The following is a 24,723-nucleotide window of genomic DNA, read 5'->3' on the forward strand; positions in this document are numbered from 1 at the left end:
GTCATTGGAATGCCACAGCATTCCATTTCTAATTTCTAGTTTTCTGCCACTTTTTCCATTTGCGTTGTTGTAGTCATTTTTATGCATGTATATTATAATCAGTGTGTATATGTTTTCCTGGTTTTGCTTCCTTACCTTTGTATGAGTTCCCCTGCTTATCTCATTTTTGTTTTTAATAGATGAGGAAACATTCTGTGAAGGAAATTTTAGCTCCCAGGTAGTGCTTTGGAAAGCACTTTGCAGACCTGAATACTAGAGAACTGTGTTGCTTCATGTGTAAATGGCGCTAAATCATCCCTATCTACCGGATAAATTAGATCTAAAATGTGTGTGAATTTCTTTTGCAAACTTTATAATTATCTCATTTGATTCCAAAATAATCTCATAAGATGATATTATTACTATCCCCATTTTATAGATAAGAAAACTGAAGTTCACAGAGGTTAAGTGACTCTCCAGTTCTGAGGTTGATTTTTGAATCCAGCTCTTGATCCATTATTGGAATATACCAATACGTAGGATGCATCTGAGATGAGGTTTGAACTCAGTATTATCATAGACTCTGAAGAAAACTGGGGGATAAGCAACCCTGCCCCCTTTATTTTTCAAAAAAGCAGCCCAATGCCTGTATAGAAGCAACTAAGATCAGAGCTAGTGAGCAGCAGAGCAGGGGTTTAAACCTGAGTTGTTTTTTTTTCCTTTACACTATGTTGCTCCCAAATCAAAACTGGGATTAGAACCCAAGTTTTCTAACTCGGTTTACTACTTTTTTGGGAGTCTCTGTGTGCCTGTGTATGTAAGCACTTTGTCAACCATCACCATGTTATGCCGTGTAACAAAGCTATCGGATTGTCTGTGCTCAGTCAGATGTGAATTATTCTCTCCACCCTGACACTCCCATCTAACGAGCCAAGAAAGTTTCTTCCCCCAGGATTGCTTTTCTTCCTGAGAAACTGATTGGAAAGTACTGGGAATATGTTGACTATTGGTGGAAGATGCAGAGTTACTGCTGACTTCCCTTCCCCCCTCATTGGAATGTAGAGGGGATCATTTCTAAAGCTTCAGGAATTTGGATTTGAGGCAGTATGAGTAGGGAGGACTGCAGACCAGAGAGCAAGACCTGCCTTTGGGGTCCAGGGATATGGGGCTTGATTATCTCTGAAATACAGAACCAAGAGCCTGAATAGTCCTGGTTATTGGAGAGAAAAGTCTGTTATATCAGAGTTCCCAGAGAAATTGAAGAATTACAGAATCTCAGAGCTTGAAGGGATCCAAGGCTTCAAGATCATCTGGTTTTATCCCTCTTTTATTTTACAGAGGAGCAAATTAAGGCCCAGTGACTTGTCCTTGCTCTTGGATATTGGGCATTCCCAGCCCCAGGACTCTTGCCTTTCTGGGCCTACATAAGACCTCCAGTCTCAAGTCACTGTCAGGAGAGCCCAAGAAGTACTTCTCCTTGACTCTTTGCGGGGTTCAGAATGGCATAGATGATTGTACTTGGATTTGAGCGCCTTGCAAAGAAATACATTTAGATCTAATGTAAGAGAAAACTTTCTAGAGTGAGATGTTGGTGGAATGGACTGCCTGGGCTCCTCGCCTCCTTTTCCAGGGTCGGGCAGGACCAAGTGGTCAGTGAGGTTCCTCCCAGTCTTGTCCGAGTGCCTCTTTTGTCACTTCATATCTTAAGGGACTTTGGTCAATCACATTCCCTTTTGGGACCTTAATAACTTCATCTGTAAAATGGAGTGGCTAGACTGAATGTTCTAGCTCTAAGACTTGTCATCACCTGGAAGTGCTTTATGAACCGTAGTGGACGGGAGAAATGTGAGCTGCTCTTATGCTGCCCTCTTCTTCTCCCCTGGTCCTCAGGAGAGAACCGTAGGCTTTCTGCCATCCCAGGACAAGTGGTGAGTGCCAGGCTTAGGCAAATGCCTTTGGCTTCGGGCCCAAGGAAGGAGGAGTCCTGGCTGAACTGATGCTTAACCCTGGTCAACCTCATCCCCCCCAGCAGGAATGACCTTCTGAGAGCTTCTCTGGTGGCTGTCATCTGGGATGCTGCTTCCAGCCTCCTGCCCTACCCTCTGCCCTTAGCAGGCACCTGGCCAGCCTCAGCACTCTGTGGTCCAAAGCCTGCTGAACTAGCCTCTTTGCCTTTAAACAGATATTTTGTTTTTAAGTATAATTTTATTTTCTCTTCTGCATTTTTCTTTCTCTCTGTCTCTCCCTTCCCACTTCCCTCTTTTGTCCCCCTGAAAACAAAGAAAAACAAAACCAGTTTCAAACACATATACTCGAGGAAAGCAAATTCCTGTGCCGGCTGTGTCTCATGGATGCCTCAGCCTGCGCTCTGATCCGTCAGGAGGTGGGCCGCGTGTCTCCGCGTGAGTCTCAGGAGTCATGGTTGTGTGTTGCATTGATCGGAGTTCCTCCGTCTTTCAGACTTTATACAGACAGTTTTATTGAGCCCCTGCAGAGTATTGGGTTTTGGGCTTTACTGAGTAAAGTGGTCTGACCACAGCAGCCCATGATTAGGCCATTTAGGCGCTCGTGGCTTCCCATCTCTGGCCCTTGGAGCCCAGCCTGCCACTCACGGTTGGCTCATATTCGTTTTACAGGGAACCGTTCTCTGGTAAATGCCCTCGAGACGTGGTATAGCTAGGTTTGGCCCAGGCTTCCTCAGGCTTTATCACTGTGTCCTTAGGATCAGGTACCTTGCCCTTCTAGGAAGTACAGCCCGAAGCCAGGACTTAGAACTTGGGCTCAGGGATCCTGGGTTAAATACCAGCTCTTCTACTGATTGGATTGTGAGGACCTCAGTTTCCTTCTGTGTATAAGGGAGCTGCTGAAAATTCCATGAAACTTGTTACTTCCTCCCATGGGTAGAGAGTGGATTGTTAATAATCAGGAAAATAAATTTTCCCCTCGGCCCCATCTCCTGTAAGCCTCTCTGGTCACTCTGCAGAGGAGAATAGCCTTCAATGGGGGCTCTGTTCTGAACTGGCTGCCTTCCAGCCCCCTCCCCCTTGTAAAAGTCACCGGCATCCCTGTGACCCAGGGACGTCACTGCTTGGGGTCATGGACTGTTAGCAGGGCCCCAGAGCGGTCATCTGTATTTTTACATCCTCATTTTAGTAGTGGAGACCCAGAAAGAATTCCCATCATTGGCGGGAGCCTCGGCTCTCCTGTGGCACTGCCTCGGACCTGGAGTGAGAGCAGAACTGCCCACAGAACCAGGTGGCCTGGGCTCAGATGCATCACCCGTCCAGTATGGCCTTCTCTCTGGGACTCGGTCTCCCCCTTTGTAAAACCAGAGGCTGTGATGTCTGCCCTCCCTTCCAGCCCTCAGCCTTCGGGGTCTTTCGGTGTGGGGCTAATCCTGTTCTTCCCGGATGGGCTCCTTTGCTGGCTGCCTCTTCTGGCCAGCTTTGGGTTCCTGGGCACACCCCAGCCCCTTCTCCAGGAGCAGCACAGGCCCATTGTTTAGTCATCTAAGCGGTACCAGGTACAGCGGGGAGACTCCCTGGGCCCAAGTCCGCTTTGGAATTGCTTCGGATTTAAAACCATCCAACTGGAGTTTGATAAAGGAGGGAGGCAGGGGAGTGGCAGGTTGGCCCCGGGCAGGGGCCGGGCCCTCAGCAGGGATGGGCGTGGCTGAGATTACCGTGCCTGGCTCAGGGCCAGTTGAGTGAGGCAGGCGGCTGCATTGACCTTGGAAGCTGACTTTCCAAGGGTTGCTCCCCAGCCATGAGACCCACCTCAACAAAGTAGGCCATTTTGCCTTGCTTCCTTAATGAGAAAGCAGGGGCTGCTCCCCAGCCCCCCCCCCAAAGGGCCCCCAGGCTGAGTCGGAATCGGACCAGTCCGAGGGCTTCCCCACCTGCCCTGACCCCTGACATGTGCCAGCTGGGAGACCTTGGGCAGACCATGTTATGATTCTGTTTCCCCGTCTGTCAAAGCCTGATAGAAACATGAGCAGCTGTTAGTGTGAAACAGGGAGGCCAGTGCACGATGGAGAAGGAAGGCCGGATTATCCGGAGCCCCCCGGCCCACATCCCTTCATGGCTGGCCCTGCTTCCGTCCCGGGGGGCATGTGCACCTCCCCACTGGGGCCTCGTGCTGGCTCCCACTGCAGACTCGGAGCCTGCCGGCCAAGCCGGACGTTCTGACCAACAAAGACCCTCTTATCTCCTTCCTGAATGCTGGGGCTGGCCCTCCCCTGGAGCCTCGTTATTCTGCACTGGGGGCCTTGGGCCAGGGAATGGCCGGGTAGTCTGGGGCCTTGGAAGCCAGGATGGCAGCCCGGTGTCTGGTGCCGAATGCTCAAGGAATTAAAGCTAGTGCAGCCCCCTGGTGAGGCAGGTGGGGAGGCTGAAGCCCGGAAGAGAGGGCACCGTGATAGTGGCCCCCAGGGGCCTGGAAGCCAGCCCTTAGAGGCCACTCGTCTGCTATAACAGACGCCATCTTTCTATCAGCAGAGCCCAAACTCCAGGAGCCGGGTGACCGACTTCAGGCTGATCTTGCCATCCCCCTACTTTCCCCGGGAACCCTGGGGCACTTGTGTTGGGGCAGGGCTGCAGGGAGAACGGCCCCAGCAGAAGGCTGAGCCTGGCAGGGGATCCACAGCAGTAATATTCGCGGCCAGTAATTGCCAGTAATTGTCTCTGTCCCCGTCCTGGACCCTGTGCAGCTGTGCTGACCGAGAAAGGTGCAGACTGTCCTGCTCTTGTCCCCGCCGAGGAGAACAAAGGGTCTGGTCCTCGGCCCGTCTTCCCCCCGCCTTCTCTTGCTGGCCCCCCCTTTGCCTTTCTCCCCAACCACCTCGTCTGCTGCCTCCCATGCTGTCTCCTCCCCAGAACTGGAGAACTCGGCTCCCTGGGGCTCCCCTCTGCAGTGCCCTTCTAAAGGGCGGCCCTGCTGAGCATGCTCAGCGCTCCGGGTTCCAGCTCTTGGGCTTCCAGTCCAGGGGACAGGGATCTGTTTGTCTGGGAAGCAGGGAGGAGGCAGCCTGGGGCCTCATTCCCTGGTGGCCTTCCTCCCTCCACTGCTTGGCCACAGACTGAGGAAAAGTGTCAGCTCAATTTAGTCTCCTTTATTAGGACTCCCCCCCCCCCCCCCCCCCGAAGTGCTATCCCCCAGAGCCTGCTTATAAATCAGCTCATCAGCAAGCGTTTATTAAGGGCCTGCCCGAAGGTCCAAGCCAGCTCTGCCCTCAAGGGGGTGATGTTCTAATGACTCAGGCGTGTTCATCTCTAAACACAATCTTAAATATCGGCAAAGGAAGCAAGAAGTTGGGGAGGGCACTAGCAGTCCGGGAGCGAGGAAGCAGCTCTTGAAGCTGGAAGGAGGTGGGGGACTCCCGAGGGGCAGAGGTGAGCTTGGAGAGTTTTCCGGCTTGGGGAGCGCCAGGGCAGAGGCGCAGAGAGAAGATGCTGCGTGGGGGTGGGCAGTAACGGGCCAATGAGACCCTCAGGTCTCTCCCAGCTGAGACCCTTTCCCCTTCCTCCGCCTTAGCCCAGCCAGACCGCTCACCAGCCTCTGTATGGGGTCTTGACTTCTGTGTTGTTGCTTAAGCCAAGATGTCTCCATCTCCGCCTGCTGGCTCCTGCTGAATTTCTGACCATCTTTTAATACCCAGTTCAAATGCCACTTCTTCCAGGAAGCCTGCGCATGGTCTGGGCGGCCCCTGGGCCCTCCCTGCTGCTGCACGGATTGTATGTGTTCTGTTTAGGGGGAGTTTGTCTTTAACCAGCCCTGGCACACAGTAGGTCTCCATAAAGGTTTGTGGAATTCCGTGGTTCCCCAGCAGCGGCATTCCTTCCAGCAGCTTCTTGGGATGGGATGAGGGCCGCTTCCCTCCCTTACCTTACCCTGCTTCCTGCCATTCCCCCAGCCAGCTAACTTCATCAGGAAGCAGCCTGCCCTCCAGAGCTGGGAGTAGCAGTGGAAGTCCTCTGGGTCAGCAGCCAGGGAGAGAACAGCGGCCTGGGGCAGTGGGAAGAGGAATCAGTTCAGCTGATGAAGGATCTCTGTGTTGTCCCTGCCCACTAAAAGCTCCCATTGCAGTGGGACCTGGGTTCAAACCCCACTCTGCTCCTTGCCCTAAAGGTGGTGGGCAAGTCACAATCCTCAGTAGTCTCAGAGACGAAGGGCCTGGGGAGAAAGCAACCCTGGGCATTCTAAGCCAATTGAATGCCATCAAGTGCAAGACTCCCTTATGGTGGGAGGTACATTGGAACCTCCCAGATCCAGCCCTTGGACCAAAGAGCGGCTTTACCCACCCCCTTCCCCCCCAGCTGCTTTCCTGTACCTTCTTTTGGGTTTCCTTCCAACTAGCCTTCTTTTTTCCTAGAAATAAACTCTTTAGAGCTGGGCTTCTTAATTGCTTTTGTGTCATAGACCTCTCTAGCACTGGCAATCTGGGGATGCCTTCTCAGAATAAGGACATTTTTTCCTTTTTTAAAAAATTTACAATTAAAGGGAATGCTACATTTTAGTTCGAGGTTAGTGAATAAAGCTGTAATTTTTTTTTTCCCCATCCAGTATGTAGAGTAATTGAAGTCTAGCCCTACATCCCAGGTACAGAGCCCCTGTTTTAAGCTCCCATAACTCTATGGTTCCTGAGATTCTTCTGTGGCCTGAAAGAATGAGTGCTACATAGATTTATTTTGTGTAGAATTTTTAAAAAATAAAAAGTTCAACTTAATAAAGCCCCCCAAAATGAGTATTTCCATATACAAAATGAAACAGAAATGCATTGTAATGAAACTGTGAGCCTTTGTTGCATACTGCTAGTTTTTTCATTTAATGACATTTAACACATTTAACATTTAACTTTCAAAACTTTGTTTCCTTCTGACCTTTTGTTCACTTTTTTTTTTAAAGTTTCAGTGACCCTGTTTTCTTTTCTCTTCCTTTCCTTTCCTTTTCTCTTTTTAAAAATTCTTTTTCTTTTCAAATCTATTACTAGCCTCTTCCTCAGTGCTTTCTCCTTTAATTTAATTAAATTGCTTTCTCAATTAAAAAATAAAACAAAAAACCCTTAAGATTATCATATAAATTTTCCCTATTAACATATTTTTCTCCCTAACTGCCCTTTCCCCCCATGGTGGGGGGTGGGTTGGGAGTAGGGGAGCAAATTCTTGGTAACCAATACACACAGTCAAGCAAAGCAATACACATATGACTTACTTTGGTCATATCCAAAAAACTCATGTCTCATTCTGAATTCTGAATCAGGAGGTAGCAAGTATCATCATCACTGGGGCCCTGAAATCATAGCTGGTAACTGTTTTAGACAGAGTTCTGATGGTTGTTCTCCTAGTTCTGCTCACTTTATTCTATATCAATTCTTATAAGACTATTCAGATTTCTCAAAAATTGTCCCATTTGCCATGCAATAATAGTCTATTACATTCATATACCATAATTCGGCCATTTCTTAATTGATGAAAAATTCCTTTTTTTTTTTTTTTTGGTGCAACAGTGGAAAGATCTGCTATAAATAACATGCCTATAAAACCCTTTTCTTTCTTTGATCTCCAGAAGTGTTACAGCTAGGTCACTTGGAATACCCAGTTCAGTCAGGCTTTGAGTGCAGTTCCCGATTGGCTGGATCAATTCATAGTTCACCAACAGTACATTAAGTGTGCTCTTTTCTGGCAGACCCTCCAACAATTGCCAATTTCCTTTTCTGTCCTCTTTGCCAATCAGATAGGTTTGGGGTGGAATTTCAGAGTTATTTATATTTGCTTTAGCTAGTTCCAGTACTTTGGACCATTTATTTTTAATATGACCATTAATAGCTTGGCTATCTTCCTTGAAAAGTGCAAGGGTTAGGGGGCAGCTAAGTGATGCAGTGGAGAGAGCCCAAGCCCTGAAGTCAGGACCTGAGTTCAGATTTGGCCTTAGACACTGTGTAACCCTAGGCAAGTCACTTAACCCCCAATTGCCTCAGCACACATAAAAAAAAAAAAAAGTTCAAGTGCCTTTTCATTATCCTTTGAATGTTTGTCTATTGGGGAATGGCCCTTATTCTTACATATTTGAATTAGCTCCTTATGTATCTTTGACATAAAGGCTTTATCATCATGCTAGGGAGAGCTGGTGCCAGCTGTCCCTTGGCTTCTGCGATGATAACTTCCCCTTACCTCTGCCCACAGCAGCCTGAGTCTTCAAGTAGCTTGGCTCCAGAGGGCAGAAGTAGGACCCATGGGTGGAATTTGTAGGGTGCCAGATATCAGCTCATATAATTACTGACACTCAGGACTATCAGTCTAGTGGGCTTGCTTTCCTCTAACAGAAGGTGGATGACCACTTGGATGACCACTTCTTGGTTTTCAAGGAGGTCCCTGCTCAGATGGTGGTTAGATTAAGTCAACAGAACATGTGGTTCCATATCAAGGCCAAAATGAGAGCAAAGTGTGAAGATTGGGGGCTTTGAATGAGATAATCTCTAAATTCTCATTTAGCCTTGACATTTTCTTATTATGGATCATGGCACTCTAATCAAATAACCCTACTTCACTTAGCCATTTTCATTCATTCTCTCTGTGTCTGTGTCTGTCTGTCTGTCTCTCTCTCTCATTTTGTCATTTTCTCTCTCTCTCTCTCTTTCTTCAGTAAGTAGTCAGGCCTAGGTTCAGATCCAGTTCTGATACTTAATTAACTGTAAAATGAGGATGTTAATACTTGTACAACCTACCTTGGTGTGAATGTGAGCAGCAAGGATGCTCTGGAGGTTTTGTCCTCTGAGGATGAGAAGGAACTTGGAGATGTTTTGCTTGGGCAAGAGTAGATTCCAGTGGATGATTGCTATGTTCAAGTATTTTTTTTTGAAAGATTGTTATATGGAAGAGCCAATAAGCTTGCCTTGCTTGGTTCCAGAGCATGTCTAGTCAATCAGCATTTATTAAGCACTTACTATGTGCCAGACACTGTGCTGAGTGCTGGAAACACAGACACAAGACAGGTTTGCCTTCAAGAAGCTTAAATTCTAGTGGGGGAAGATAATATAGAATGGGAGCTGTCAAGGGTACTAGGTAGGGAAGGTCCTAGGGGGAGTCAGAATAGAGAAAGTTTAGAATCCAGGATGGAGCCTGCTGGAAAGGGGGAGCTCATAATGGATGGAAATATAGTGGGGAAGGGGGTAGAAACCTTGAATTGGAAGAAGCAGTTCCCTGGAGCTTATGAAACCCACTTCTCAGAGGCATGATCATTGGTCAGGCATGTGGTTGAGAGAATCTCCTGTCCTAAAATTATATTGTATTTGTTTTGTGTGCTTGTTGTATCCAACCCCAAGAGAATTTAAGTTCCTTAAAATCAGTAATAGTTTGGGTTTCTAGCTCCATCAAGGCCCAGTGCCTTGTGAGAGCAAGTGCTAAACCTCTGCTTGTTGAATTGCATCGAATCTAGAAAGTGGCTCTTGATGAAGTGGCAAAGACCTGGAAACAGAGAGGATGTCTGCCCGTCACCTGGGGAAGGGAAGAGTAAGTGATGGGACAGGAAGACAGGGGATGCTATTTTGCTGCCAACAATGGTGAAAGGGGATGGTTTCAGAGAAACCTGGAAAGATTTGTGTGTATTGAAGTAGAGAGAAGTGAGCAGAACTAGACCCATTTATACAGTTTGGTGAAGACAAAGAGTTTTCAGACTTAGGATCTCTGTTCTTGGTAGGGTTCCAGAGGACTCATAATGAAACATGGTTTCCACCTGGGAGTGAGGGAGATGACCTCAGCATGATGATTTTGTTTTCACCATTCACTTTTATAATTTTTTGAGTTCCAGATTTCTCTCCCTTCCCTTCCCCCTCCCCAAAATAGCAAGCAGTCTGATATAGGTTATTCTTGTACCATCATATTAATCTTATTTCCATCTTGGTCATGTTGTGGAAGAAGAATCAGAACAAACGAAAAAAATCACAAGAAAGAGCAAACAAAAAAGAAAATAGTATGCCTCCATTTACATTTAGACTTCACAAGTCTTTCCCTGGATGTGGATAAATAGTATTTTTCATAATGAGCCTTTTGGAATTGTCTTGGATCGTAGTATCACTGAGAAGTTGATCACTGAACAATGTTGCTGTAACTGTGTACAATGTTCTCCAGGTTCTGCTCACTTCACTTAGCATTAGTTATGTGAGTCTGTCCAAACTTTTCCAAAATCAGCCTGCTTATCATTTCTTGTAGCATAGTAGTTATCCTATTACATTCATATATCATAACTTGTTCAGGCATTCCCCAATTGATGGACTTCCCCTCAATTTCCATCACAAAAAGGGCTGCTATAAATATTTTTGTACATGTGGGTCCTATTTCCTTTTATATATTGTCTTTGGGATACAAATCTAGTAGTGGTATTGTCGGATCAAATGCCCACTTTGGTTGCCTTTTGAGCACAGTTCCAAATTGCTCTCCAGAATGTATGGATCATTTCACAACTCCATCAATAATGCATTAGTGTCTGTTTTCCCACCTCCCCTCCAACATTTATCATTATCGTTTCCGTCATCTTAATTAATCTGAGAGGTGTGAGATGGTGACTCATAATTGTCTTAGTTTGCATTTCTCTCATCAATAATGATTTATAGCATTTCTTTCATATGACTATAGATGATTTTAATTTCTTCATCTGAAAACTGTCCATATCCTTTGACTCTTTATCAATTGGGAAATGACTTATGTTCTTATAAATTTGACTCAGTTCTCTATATATTTTAGAAATGAGGCCTTTATCAGAAACACTGACTATAAAAATTATTTCTCAGCTTTATGCTTTCTTTCTAATCCTAGTTGCACTGGTTTTGTTTGTGTAAAATCTTTTTAATTTAGTATAATCAAAATTATCTATTTTGTATTTCATAATATTCCTTATCTCTTACTTAGACACAAAGTTTCCATTCTCTTATCTTCTTATTTGACAGGTAAACTATTCCTTGCTCTCTTAATTTGCTTATGGTGTTACCCTTTTTGTCTAAAGTACATGATTTACTCATTTTGACCTTATCTGGGTATATGTCAGCATACAGATTGCAGCAGTTTCTTTTCCTCCTTAGCTTTTTTGTGCCTGGTAATGAAGGAAATTGTTTTGCATCGCTACTTATTTGTAATGATTTCGATTTTTATTGTCCATTGAAATAAAAATAAAATAGCATGGAATTTTTAAAATATGTCTCATGGATTTCCCCTTCCCCCTCAAAAAAATTGAATACAGACCAGCCTTCCATTTTATAAAAGGAACCTAATTGGGAGTGGAGAGCAAGTGGAGAGTTTTTTGGTAGGAGATCTGGGATTTGAACCCAGGCCCTTTAACTCCAAATCTAGTGCCCTTGCCGTCATACTGTATCTCCTGTCTTCCATGATTGTAGATTTGATTTGAATTGGATAAATCCTATTTATGAAGCACTTTTCAACTTAGGTGAGATGCTGTAGGTATTGTTTATAAAACCATCTCACTGTGTCTTCACCACAATCCCTTGAGAAAGGTGGTTAAGAAATATCTCTGTTTTAGGGGTGAAAATGGAGGCCCCAGAATGTTTCTGTGAGCTAGGGCTTCAGACCAAAAGTAAAGGATCATGGAGGTGGGCTTTGTCTCACCTCCTAATCCCCCTCCTTCCTACAGAGTAGCTTTGGGATCAGACAGCTGAAGATGGGACCCAGCTCCCCAAATCCCCAAAAGCTCACCCCCAAACCTCCCACTGCTTCCTTCCCCCCCATAGTAACAAACCTGATCAGAAAGAGGAGTTCTGCTGTACTGGTTTTTCTGTCACTAAACTGTCCAGATGATTTGAGAGCAATGAAGTTGCACCTTCCCCTCCTCCCGATTCTGTCCCTTCCAACCAGATTTATTCCCTGGCTTTGTCATTCCCAGAAGCTGTTGTGTGACTGAGACGGGCTCCTTGCCCTCAGCTGAGTCCCTGCTTTTGAAGAGCTGCTTTCAGACCCCCTGGTCCCATGTTTCAGGGGCTAGGCTGGCTCCAGGTTTTTTGATTCTTCCTAAGTCCCCTATCCCGACCTACCTGTCTGAAGGTAGAAGTGGCTGCTAGCCTGGGCAGCTAGTGGAGGGGCTGGGCTAGACAAGGTCCTGAGCTCAGATACCCTTCCCCCTTTCTCCGTGACTGAGCACAGAAGGCATGGTGGGGACCTCCTCAGGAATCATTCCAGGAGGGGGCTGCACATCTCCAACTGTTACCTTTGCTAAGGTGTGATCATCCTGTGGGCCCCTGGCCCCCTCCCCCCTTCACCTAATCCATCATTCTTCCTCCTGGAAGGAATATCTGGAAGCACTTTGAGTTGTCCTTGATGACCTTGAAGGGAGGTGGAGGATTCTGTGTGTGGAGCAGACAAGGTCGAGCCTGCCTTGTCCTGGGTCCTGAGGCTAAAGGCCTGGCAGGGAAGTGCTTGACCCAAGGGTGCTCTGTGCTCTGCTTCTGCATTTAATTAGAACAGGCCTAGAGCCTCAGGTGGTCCTTGCCAGCTCCCCTGCTGGCCAGCTTCCCAACCCCCAGCTGACTTCCCAGCCCTTGCCCATGATGGGGAGGAGAGGGGGGAAGACACATGATAGCATCCGCCTTCTTGGTTCTTGTAGGGCCCTGGGCTGGGGTCACTGTCTTAAAGGCTGCATCCCTCGCCAGGCAATCTCCCTCCTCTCATTAACACACATAAGCTGTTTACTTTCCTGCTGAAGCCTGCTCCCAACGTGAGTCATACATAGCCTTAACCCTTCAAGGACCGATTGGGTTTTGGCACCCACTGGGGCCTTTTTCCTGCTGTGGGACGTGGGGGTGAGGGAGGGTCTGCTACTAGATGTCACTAGGAACTGTCCTAGAAGGACCCTACTCCCACATTCTTCAGATAAGAACCTGAGACCCAGCCAGCTCCTCACAGCGGGCACCAGGAGGCCTGCTTGCTCTGCTCTGGGCTTTGGGGGTGAGGGGGAGGGTTTGGAAAATGGAATCTGGAAGTGGGGGATGGGAGGGACTTGGAAAGGAGGATGGTGGGAGAAGAATAGGAAGGCTCTGAGGGAAGGAATTATTCAGCCTGCTGCAGAAGAGTTTTGGAAAAAAAAAAAAAAAGCTATAGCTGTTCCCTCTTGCTTGCAAGTTCTTATCCTGGCATTTAAGGTCCCAAACTGCACCGGTCTACATGTTCTACCTTATCTTGCACTAACCCTTTCCTCACAACCCAGTAAATCAGGAAGTGAGGACGATTCTGCTCCTATTTTCTAGACTCAGATAAGCAGTTTGCCAACTATGGCCCAGCTAGTAAGAATCAGAGATATCTCAGGCCGAACTTTGAACTCGGCCCTTCTGACTCAAGGTCGGCAGTGCTCTGCATCTAACTCTACATCTCGCCCCCTTTTCTTAATCTTCCACCTTCTTCAAGGCCCATCTTGTGTCTCTGCTCCCGTGAGCCTCCCTCCTGGATTCTGCAAACACCTGCTTCTTCAAAGTGCTGGAGGGGAACTGGGGAAGGGAGAGAAGGAGACAGAGAAAGGGGGAGAGGGGAAAGCTTAGCAGCTGCTGGGCAAACTCAGCCTCTAAATCTAACATGAACTAGAATGGATGTGCCTTTAAAACGGTAGAAACAATGTGCTGTGCTTTGAAATCAGGTGAAGAATGGCCCTTGGAGCTGGGGACATCAGGGAGGAAAGGATTAGGTTTCTGTGGGTGAGGAGAGGTGTAAGCAAAAGCATGGAGGCAAAAAAGCATTAACCGGTGTCATGGGGACAGAGCCTAGGAAATCAATCCAATAGCTCAGCTTGCAGTTAGGAAACCGAGGCCCACTCACACAGCCAGGAGTAGAAGAGCCAGGATTCTTGCCGAGACCCTACAAAATGACCTGCTTCCCCGACCACAGCCTGCAGGGCCAGCCCGAGACTCGGGTGGCTAGGAGGCCTTGTCCCCCTGCCCCACTGGCCTCCTGGGCTTCCGTTTATCTCTTCTCCTTTCCAGATGATAGCCGTCTCTATTCAATGACTGAGGCAAAATGGCCTTATCCACTGGGCTTCACCCAGTAAAATAGCCTAAAAGCTACGGTTGAAGGAGAGTGAGATAAGGGTATGCTGAAAAACCTGCCTTGCCTGTTCACCATGGAGCAGTTTATCTCCTGTGAAATCCCCTCCCCCTGCTTCCCTCCCTTCCCCCTCCCCTCCTCCTTTCCCCTATCATCTTCTAGGTTTTCTGTTTGTGATATGGTGGCAAGAACTCAGCTTTGGAGTCAGGACCTTCTCAACCTGGCGGCTGCTTCCTAGCTAGCCCTGTGATTGTGACCCAGTCCCCTCATCCCTTTGCCTCATGTGTGAAATAAGGCCTGTGGAATGAGGAGCTGATGCCCAAGTCCTGGTGCTGTGAACTCAGTGGTCTGTAGGACACAAAACCCACCCTCCTCCTCTCAGCAGCAGTGGTGAGTGTGAGACGGAAGGGCTGGGTTAGGAGATCATCTGTGGGGGCAAGGCCCTGCCCCTTCTTTCTTTAAATTCACCAGCCATCCAACTTTGGTTCATTAAATGCAAAAATCATGTCTAGCACTTGCTGTGAGTATGGAGCATCTCCCCAGGAGAGCTTCAGAGCCTGGGTGCAGAGGGAAGAGCGAGAATTGGCTTCTGTGGTCCAGAAGACCACATTCACATCCCAGAACTGCTCCTTGTGACTGGAGTCCTTGGGCCTTGGTTTCTTTATCTGTCAAATAAATTCTCTGTCCATCTTCCATAACCACCAAGTAATTTTCCTAACTCAGGATTGATGATGTCACCTTCTCCTGTGTTTCCCAATATTCCTCTAGATTCCTTTGTATGGCACCGAAAGCTGTTCGGCCTGTCTTCCCCCCACTTCCCATCTTCTACATTCCTCCTCCCTCTTGACTCTGAGGTGCAGCCACGGTGGCTACCGCTCCCCATCTTTTCCAGCCTCCTTCCCTTTGCACTGGCTGACCCCCTGCTCCTCCCCTCTGCCTCCTGGCATCCCTCGCATCCCAGGTCTCAGCTTGCGCACTTTTCCCAGGGTGGGTCCTCCCTCCCCAACCATTGGCCACGTGTTCTGGCAGTTGGATTGCTTAGCCTGGAAGGGAATAAGTGCTTCAGAGAGCAAATGAATGGGCTGGACTGGGCGCCTCTAACCTTTTCCAGGTTAGCATCTGGGGTTCCAGCAGAATATGTTTCATCTGGCTCTTCCCTGTCAAAGCTGGTCCTTCCTAGAGTTGCTGGGGAGTCATTCCTGCCTCAACATGCCCACCTTAGCATTGAGTGGGACGTGTTCTGTGGTTTAGGGAATTCCCAGGGGAAGAAGTTCCTTCTACCAGTGAAGGTCAGTGGCCTGTACTCAGGGTCACCTGGGAGCAGTATATGTCAGATGGGACTTGAATTTGGAGCTATCCTGGCCTTCCTCTCCATCACCCCAGGCTACCTCTCAAGTCTCCAAACCATGATTTAAATTTAGATCCTTAAGATTTCATGGGCAGCTATGTAGCACCACAGCGCATAGAGCGCCAGGCCAGGAAGACCTGGGAAGTTCCCTCCTCTGGGAAGGAATCTTTGTCAAGAAAGCCCCAGATGGGGTCCCCCAGAGTCAGATGTGACCAAAACAACAGGAAACAGCAACCTTAAGGTTTCGGAGCTGGGGTGCTTTTGCACTATTCTAGTTGCCACACCAGTTTCCTCGTGGCTCCCTTCTCTCAGTGCAAGGCTTTGGGAGAGGGCTCCATCCCTGACATGGAGGTGGGAGCTGTAGCTTTTGGGGGAGCAGAGATGGTCGGAGCCCTGCCAGGCGGAGGACAGGGATTCTGTTCTTGCCAGCTGGATGGCCAAAGAGGAGGCTTCTCTCTGGAGGCTCAGAGCGGGCCCAGCCTCGACTCCCTGTAGGCCCCTGGTCTCCCTGGCCTACAGCTCTGGGCAGGGCACGTCCCTGGCATGGCACTGTGTCAGTGCCAGCTATCCATTGGTGGGAACTGTTGGATGGGGGGGAGGGGGCAGTGAGGTTACTCATTCTACAAATATTGGAGTGCTTACTAGGTGTAAAAAAAAAGCCCTGGGTGGGGTAGGGCGGGGCAAGGAGCAACGTGGTACTGGGGGAAAGGGTCTGGCTCTGCCCTCAGAGGGCCCAGGCCTGTCCCCTGCTCTGTCCTTTCCCCCTGGGCCTGGCACAAAGAGCCTACTCTCTCTGGGCCCGTTTCCCCCGCTGGCGAAGCCTGCCAGCTGCCGGTGGGACCCCTGCTTAGCCCAGGTAACGCTCCCTGCCTGTGTGGCTCTCCCCCACTTGTGGCTCCAACTGCACACACCGAGTGCTTAGTCACCATCTGCTGGAGATAAGCCGCGGGCACATGCGTCTGTGCCGCCGGCAGAGGAAGTCCGAGGCGGCCGTGATTGGTTCCTGCCAGGCTGGGTGACCTGAGAAGGTTTCCCAGAGGAGGGGTGGGCAGCAGGAGACCCAGGCCGGCATCAGTGTCTAATAGCAGATGGGGTCAGGGTGGCCCGAGGTGGGAGAAGGGTTGGTCTGCAGTACTCTGGGCCCCGGGCTCAGTTGGCCCGGCGTAGCCCTGGACTGCCCTGCTGGCCCTCCCCTTATTAGCACCCCCACTCCCCACCCAGAGACCGCTGTTTTCCACCCACATTCCTCCAGACAGCTGCCTTGTTGCTGGGGCATTCGAGGCGGAGAGTGAAGAAATGGAATGATTGTGTGGTGCAGGAGTCCCTGGGGCCCGGCTGAGGTCCCAGAGTGAGCCAGAGCTGGTTCCCCAGGACCCCCTGGGCCCTCCAGGAAGAGCCAGGGGACCGGCCCAGCCCACAGGCATCCCGCCGGCTGGCGGCCACCAAGCCCAGGACGCCGCTCTGCCTGGGCCACAGTACCCTTCTCTTCCCCCCCTCCCCCCCCCCCCTGGTGTCAGGAGGAGGGATAGAAAACAGTCACCAAGCAGTCTGGTCCCCTTAGCAACAGAGGCAGTGACGTGAGGGAGGCCCGTGCTGGAGCGTCTTGCTTGCCTCAGCAGATGGAGACGGGAAGGAGATGTAAATAAGCCCTCCTTGCTGAGTGGGAGCAGCTGTGGGGGCAGGATCGGCGAGCTAGTGTTTGGAGAAATCTGTTCCTCGTGGCCAGCTAATTTTTTTCACAATCACACCGTCGGGCAGAACGGGAGGGAAAACATCCTCCTGTTCCGCGGCCAAAGACCAAGCCTTGGTAGCCGTTTGAGGAGGGACTGATCCCACTGGGGCCTTTAATCTGAGACCCGGCAGTGACAAATTTGACCTTGGCTTCTCCCCCTCCCCATGGCACCGCCCCGACGATGGGTGTCCTGAGTTTGGCCACATATCTGGGCGGAGGTGGGAGGGTCTCACAGACCCAGCCTGGGACACCCATGGCAGGTTTCTGGCTGGGCCCACGGGCCACAGCAAGCGGTGGGATCCAAGCAGCGTGGCACCTGTGTTCACCCTTTCAGACACCCCTCAGGGAGAGGGAAAGACTGGCAACTGGCACCTCGCCAAGTGCTCTCCCTGATGGGGACCAAGCCGCGTCCCCGAGAGACACTGGATGATCCCTCCATATTCACAGGGAATTAATGGCCACTGCCGGGATTCAAACACAGGTCTGACTGCGAAGCCAGGGCTTTTCCTGCTGCACCAAGGACAGACCAGTGCTTGCTTCGCTCCCTGGAAGTGGGAATTCTTAGGCACCAGAAGATCTGGGGAGTTTGGGGATGAGGTCCATGGAAGCCGGGCTCTCAGAATGCCTCTGTTTCCAGAAGGAGAGGCTGCCCTGTGGCCTGGCCAGAAGGATTCTGAGCAGCCCAGGTACCGGCCGGCCCAGGATGGGGCCTATTGGCAGAAGGAAGGTGGCTGTGAGACGAGAGGAGGGTGTGAAGGTAAAGCGTGCCCAGCACGGGTCCTGAGGGCAGGGGTCTGCTCTGGGCAGAACCTGTGAGTAGGGGAAGGAGTGGGAGGGGTAATGTATGTGAGAGAGACAGAGGGAGACACACCTAGACACAGAAAAAGAGAGACAGACCCAGAGAGGGACAGCAGAAAGAGAGACAGAGACAGAACTGAAAAGGAAGGCTGCACACTTCAGGCCATTAAGAACAGATGATGGAGCCTCACAGCCCCTCTTGGGAGAGAGGTGGTGAATAGTGGGTGCAGAAGGAAGCAGGCGTGTTCAGATGCAACCAGTGAAGGGGCTTATTTTGCTTGGTTTAGCTTCTCATTAAAGGGAGATTTTGGAGATGGGATAATGGAAAAGTGACAGTTACACTAAAAAGCCCCAGAAACGATTAAAAAGGGGAAAAGAGATTCCATGGAAGGGACACTTGTGTTCATCTTGTGTAGATGAAGGAGCAGGCCCAGAAAAGTGAAGGGACCTGGTTGGATTCGCAGCAGAGCCTAAATATGGCTCCACGTTGTGTTCCTTCCGCACACCTTCCCACAGAACAGCCCTGAAAAGTAGGTGTCCTTATCATCCCCATCTGGGTCGGGAGGAGGGTGACCTGGTCCCCCTGCCTGGGGCTCTCTTCCTCAGCAGAGACCTAGTGATGCTGACCAGTCCCGGCCTCCCCTCCCGGAGCAGCAGGAAACAGAGGGGTCCAGTGCCTTCAGGCACTGATTAAGGCTCCCTGTGTGTCTGGGACTATGCCAGAGGCAATCCCGTGTTCCCAGGACCTGGGAGACACCTCTTGGCCCTGGGGCCCTGGGCCGGGGACTTGACTCTGTAAGCCTGGTTCCCCTCCTAGGAAATGGGAATGACTAGAACACCCCCTCCCCAGGTGAGGTCACATGAGGTGTTCAGAGCCAGGAGACCTGGCTGTGAGTCCAGGGGCCGGGGCCCGGAGTGGAGGCTGCCTCGGGTCCCACAGAAAAACTTCAGGGCTACTACTAGGATAAGGTCGGGGCCGCTGCTGGTGGGATCGAGTGCCCCTGAGTCTTTCCGGCTCTTGGTGTAAGCCCCCCTAGCCTGCCTGGATCCTTTGTGGCAGCTCCAGGGCCTTATCCCTGGACTGGAAGCTCTGTTTTCCCCACAGCCCCAGGGCTTGCCTGTGGTAACTGCTGCTCTGCAAATAAAATCTGTTAACTGGCATGGATGAGAGCCGCTGTGAGTAAATGAAACATAATAAACGGGAGAGTGTTTTATAAAGTCTGAATTGGCCCGCAGAGGTGTGTTAGGTACGGCCTGCTGGGCAGAGGCCCGAAAGCCAGGGCCAAACCCTGGTTGGGCTATCTTAGGCAAGTCATTCTCCCTCCCTGAGCCTCAGTTTACCCATCTGTAAAATGAAGGGGGTGGGACTAAACTTCAAGGTCCATTTTAGCCATATCTCCTGTGATTAAAACAATCAAAACCAAAAACTCTGAAAGGATAATTTACAAGCCTGGCTTCCAAAAAAGATGAAAAAGCACTTCCTTCCAGGCCAAGGAGCACAGGACGTTGCGTGGAACATCAGACTAGCTTTGCTGGACTGGGTTGTTTTTTTTCCTTTGTTAGAGGAGATGGCTTTATGGGAGGGAGAATGGGGAGAGATATATTTGGAAACCAAGGGGCTATTTTGGAGAGATGGAGACTTCTTAAAACTTTCAGTCCTCTGTTCTTATGGCATTGTGGACAGGACAGTACGGTGGAAGACATATTTGATTTGATGACCAAGGACACAGGTGCAAATTCTGAGTCTGCCCCCTCCTACCTACACAACTGGCTAAGTCACACCCTCTCGGGTTCCAACTTCCTCTTCTATGCAATGAGGAATTGGACTAGATGACCCCGAAGGTCTCCTTGGGCTCTGAGGCTATGAACCTGTAATGATCCATGTTTCATCGGCTCTTATGGCCCTGAAGCCACCATCGTCGCCTCTGCCCCCCCAAAAGAGGGGGCTATTTGTCTTGGTCTGGACAATGAAAGGACTTCCCACTTACAGAAGCCGGCACAGCACACAAACAGTGCCAGAGAGACTTTGGAGGCTCATCTGCAAAAGCGGCAGCTTTCCTTCAAGGCTGGGTAGGAGGCAGGGGAATGGATGTTTTGACCTTGGAATTCCCTTCCTATTTAGAAACTGGCACTTGACTCTGGATTCTGGACCTGTGGGGAGACAGGGGAGAGGGAAACCCCTTGCTCCAGACACACTTAAAAGGATCCCAGGTGTGAGAGGGTTGGGAGGGCTTCAGAGGCAAGTGGGCTGTGCCTGTGACCTCTGACCATGAGGGACAGGAAGGCAGTTCTTGGCCTCCTCAATGGAAAATGACTCATCTGCTAAGTGGACCCAAGCCTGGTGCTCTCGGTCTCATCTTCCATGCTCCCTGTTGTTCTCTGGGCCTGGGCAATTTCCAGGCACAGGTTTCCCCATGGGCCCTTCCTCTGGACTTGGCTTTCTGGAGAGCTCCCTGCTGTCACGAGCTTTTCCTTCTGTCCAGCAGTGACTGTGTGTGGCCCTTTAATACACATAACTTCTATTGCATCCTGATCTGAAAAGGAAGCATGACTATTTCTGCCTTCTGCGTTTGACTGTGAGATTACATCCTAAACACGTGGTCAGTTTTGTGTAGGTGCCGTGTACCACTGAGGAAAAGGTGTGTTCCTTTCTGTCTCTATTCAGTTTTCTCCAGAGATCCAGCAAACCTAACTTTTCTAAGATTCCCTTCACTCCCTTCACTTCTTTATTTTGTATTAGATTTATCTAGTTCTGAGAAAGGGAGGCTGATTCCAGCAGTGACTTTGGGTTGAATGTGCCAGTTCATAATGGTTTAAGGCCTGGCTTCAGAGGCTGCCCCAGATGGTCATTAGCTTTTTGACGCTGGGTCACCTCTGCCTGCCTCAGTCTCCCCATCTGTGAAATGAAAGGGTTTAGCCCTAAACCCATGATCCCGTGATCCCAGCGCCTTCTGTCTTTGCCTCTCTGAGCCTGTTTCCTTGATCCGTGTCTGCCTCCTCATCCCCCTTTTTAGGGGAAGGGGCATCTCGTCCAATACCTAACCCAGGGTGTTGGGAGCTCAGACTCCATCTCTATTCTTATGGAGTGTCTTATCCAGTGCACCTTGTTTTTCCATATGGGAATGGACTCGTTCAAAGCTGAACAAGACCCCAGACACATAGCCCAACCCCCTCACTTTGTAGCTGAGGAAACAGGCCTGGAGGGAAGGTCACCCAGGGAATTCGAATTCAGGGCCCCGGGCTCCTCTGTGACTCCCTCCTCCCTCACGCGGCATCATTTGGGGGCATTCAGAGCTGTTTCACAGACAAACATGAGCTCCTGCTGTCATTCTCCTGCAGGTTTCCATGTGATCCCCACCATCTCCAGCATCGTCCCCGAGAGCTGCCTGCTGATTGTGGTGGGGCTGCTGGTGGGGGGCCTGATTAAAGGAGTCGGGGAGAGCCCTCCCATCCTGGAGTCAAAAATCTTCTTCCTCTTCCTCCTGCCCCCCATCATCTTGGACGCCGGCTACTTCCTGCCCCTGCGCCCTTTCACAGAGAACCTGGGCACCATCCTGATATTCGCCGTCGTGGGCACACTGTGGAACGCCTTCTTCCTCGGGGGGCTCATGTACGCCGTGTGCCTGGTCGGGGAGCCCCCCATCAACGACATCGGCCTCCTGGACAACCTGCTGTTCGGCAGCATCATCTCGGCCGTGGACCCCGTGGCGGTGCTGGCTGTGTTTGAGGAGATCCACATTAACGAGCTGCTGCACATCCTCGTGTTTGGGGAGTCCCTGCTCAACGACGCCGTCACCGTGGTAAGTGCGGGGCCAGGGGATGGGGCAGGGGGGCTTCGGCTGTCCGAGTCAGCCCACGGTGCAAGGCCCGGCTCTGGAGGCTGGGGTAGTCAGAGCCCGAGAGAGAGACTGATCACAGGGGCCCGGGGTCCGGTGGGAGCGACAGGCCCCGACGGGGCTCCCAGGAGCGGGGGGAATGATGGGCCAAGGGGCGCTTTCTCTGGGGCTGGCTGAGTCAGGGACGGTTTCCCCAAGGGCCCGCAGCAGGACTCACAGCTCTAGAAAAAGACACTGTTTGTGACCATGGGGGTGTGGGAGCTGTCGGGCAGGAAAGAGCAGGATGGGAAGCAGCAGTGGAGAACCGTCCTGTGCACATGGCGGGGGGGCCGCCGGGGCTTGGGGGCTTTGCTGCCAGTCACAGGCAAGAGCCCCCCCACCCCCCCAATCTGGGCAGGGAATGAGGGGTGGATTCGAGAGGGGATAAGCTGAAGGCCCTACGGGAGGCCAGGAGAGAGGAAGCGCAGAATGATGTCGGGGGGGGGGGGGGAGTCACATCTCTGGGTGTTGTGAGGAGAGGAGGAGGATGGTAGGGTTACCCGAAGGCCTCAGTCACAGCCTTGGGAGCACAGCCTCTCAATGACCTTTTTCCGAGGAGGGCTGCCCGTGGTGCGTCCTTGCAGAGGCCCTGAAGCTCTCAGAGATAGCGCAAGGCTTGGAATACAGGACCCCCAGTGCCCAGAGGATCCCACAGGCTACAGCCCTTGACCTGGTCCAGTGAATCTGCACTGTGGGCCTGGGGTGAGGGCACTGATGACAGTCTTAGCCGTCACCTTCTGGTCTGACTACCAGGGCCCTGCCTGGCGCTGCTCTCTGGGAAGGAGACCCGAAAGCCGGGGGGGGGGGGGGGGGGGGAAGGAGGGGGGCTCCAGAAATGAGCAACGGCCAATGAAACGTGTCATGAGTAGGTCAGGGGGAGACATGGGCGGGGGAAGGAGGGGGCTTGATGCAACAGAGAGAAGAGACAGAGGTACAGAGAAGAGAGACACACAGAGATCAGAGAGAGATGAGAGAGACAGATCAGAGAGATAAGAGACAGAGACACAGAGATGTAACAGAGACAGGATCACAGAGATGAGACACACAGATTGGAGAGATGAAAGACACATAGAGATTACAGAGAGATAAAAAAGAGAGACACAAATCAGAGAGATGAGATACAGACACACAGAGATCAGAGAGAAGAGACAGAAGGCATGGAAACATTATGATTTCCAAATACTTGAAAGGCTGTCACATAAGAGCGCACATTTTGTGAGACCTCAGTAACAGAGAGAGGATTAAGGGAAAGATACTCAGAGATGTAACTTTTGCCAGGTTATTTAATGATTAGAGCTGACAGGAGTAGAATGAGCAGCTTTTTGAGGGGGTGAGTTGCCCATCTTTGATAAGGTGTTCAAGTGAAAAAGGTTCAGTCTCTTGCTAAGGATGCTGAGGGGAGACCCAGAGAGGGTGTTTCGAGTATGGCTGGGTCAGCTGCTTCCCAGTCTCCCAGTGGGAACCCCCCGAGTCACCCATTCTCTGGGGAGAAAGACCTCTCCCTGCTGTCCCCTTCCTGTCTGCTGCAGGAACTGGAGCACTCGGGAAGAACATTGGTCTTGGCTGGCCACAGCCTGGACTTCCTCCTGCTCGGAGTTCCGGGCCAGAGCTCTGGCCTTAGGCCTTCCAGGCTGCGCTAGGCCCCGGGCCTTTGAGCAGGGCTGGACTGTGGAAGCCTAAGGTTCAAGCTTAGCTTAGCCACAGTGAGAGGGGGAAATTGCCCCTGGGGGCATAGGAAAATGAATGTGCTTGTGTCCCCAGACACCCCCAGAAGAAATGAGAGAGTTGCTTAGGAAGAGAAAGGTGGGGAGTGCGTAGCCCCAGGGTGGGGGGACTTTGGTAAGGGGAGGCAGGGACTTTGGGGGCTCAGTCTCTCCTCCCCCTCCCCCGAAGCCACCGTGACTGTGACCAGGAACAGCACAAATAGACAAGAATTTATTTGTCAAGTCTGGGGCTTCCAAGCAGATCCCTGCCCAGCTCCCTGCTAACTTCCCCATCTGGGACTGGAGTTGGGAGATGGAGCCTTGAGCAGGTCACCTGATCCCTCTGTCCGGGGGTAGCGAGACCCCCGGGCAGTCAGTGTCAGGAGGCCTGAGTCTTGGTCACGCGAGGCCATTTCCCCCTCTTTGGCCTGCGTTTCCTCAGCGGTGACACAGAGAGGAACGGGAGTTATTGCTGCCTTGATTCCACAGCCTTTATGTGCCAGCCTGTGCCCTGGAGAGAGGGCTCCCCAAAGTTGGGCCTGGGGGATGCTGCCAGAGGGCCGCAGTGAATGGCCAGTCACTCCTGGTCCAAAGCCTGGACTCTGCTCACACAGGCCCTCACTGGGCAAGGTGCTTAAAACTGCTGGCGCCTCTGGTGTGGAATTAGGCCTCTGTCCTTGTCCCGCAGACTCCTGGCTGTGATTGCTGCCCAGCAGGGAGATTTGGATCCCCAGTCCAAGCAGCCTGGCCCTAACCAAGCCGCAGGAAATGACCTTTTTACAGGGGAAAGACACAGAAGGACACGGTTAATTCTAAAGCCAGGGTACTCTTGGGTCGCTCTGTTAACTGGAACCTCACACACACAACTCAGGCAGGCCTCACATTTCCCCTTTTTTAAATATTGCCAGCAGAGACAGACTCAGCCAGTTCCCTTAAAATGTTTCTATGTATTTTTAAAGGGGGGATAGACCACAACTGAATGTGAGATTACCAGAGAGAAAAAAGTGAGATTAGGGGCAATCCCTCTGGATTTGTGGTGGCTTCTGGGGATCACAGGACTCCTCTGGAAGAGACTTCAGGGAGTGTCTACAGCTGTTCTACAGATGAGGAACCTTGAACCCCAGAGAGGGGAAATTACACGGATAAGGTCACATGGGTAGTCCCCAGGGGAGACTGTTTCAGACTCTCAGTTCATTTCCTGGTAACCTGTACCACCGGGCCTTAGAAGGAGGAAGTGCCGACTAGATGGCAGGTGAAG

General features: G+C 50.8%; 1 protein-coding gene across 1 annotated transcript in view; it reads left to right on the plus strand.

Annotated features, from left to right (window-relative positions):
• Nucleotides 1–24,723, plus strand: part of SLC9A1 (solute carrier family 9 member A1) — a 64,934-nt gene that overhangs the window by 30,594 nt on the left and 9,617 nt on the right. The window contains exon 2 of the mRNA XM_051988090.1: nucleotides 21,227–21,687. Coding sequence (XP_051844050.1) covers nucleotides 21,227–21,687 — 461 coding nt within the window. The remainder of the gene's footprint in view (nucleotides 1–21,226; nucleotides 21,688–24,723) is intronic.

This window comes from Antechinus flavipes, chromosome 3 (assembly GCF_016432865.1).
Source record: "Antechinus flavipes isolate AdamAnt ecotype Samford, QLD, Australia chromosome 3, AdamAnt_v2, whole genome shotgun sequence".
Lineage (NCBI taxonomy): Eukaryota > Metazoa > Chordata > Mammalia > Dasyuromorphia > Dasyuridae > Antechinus > Antechinus flavipes.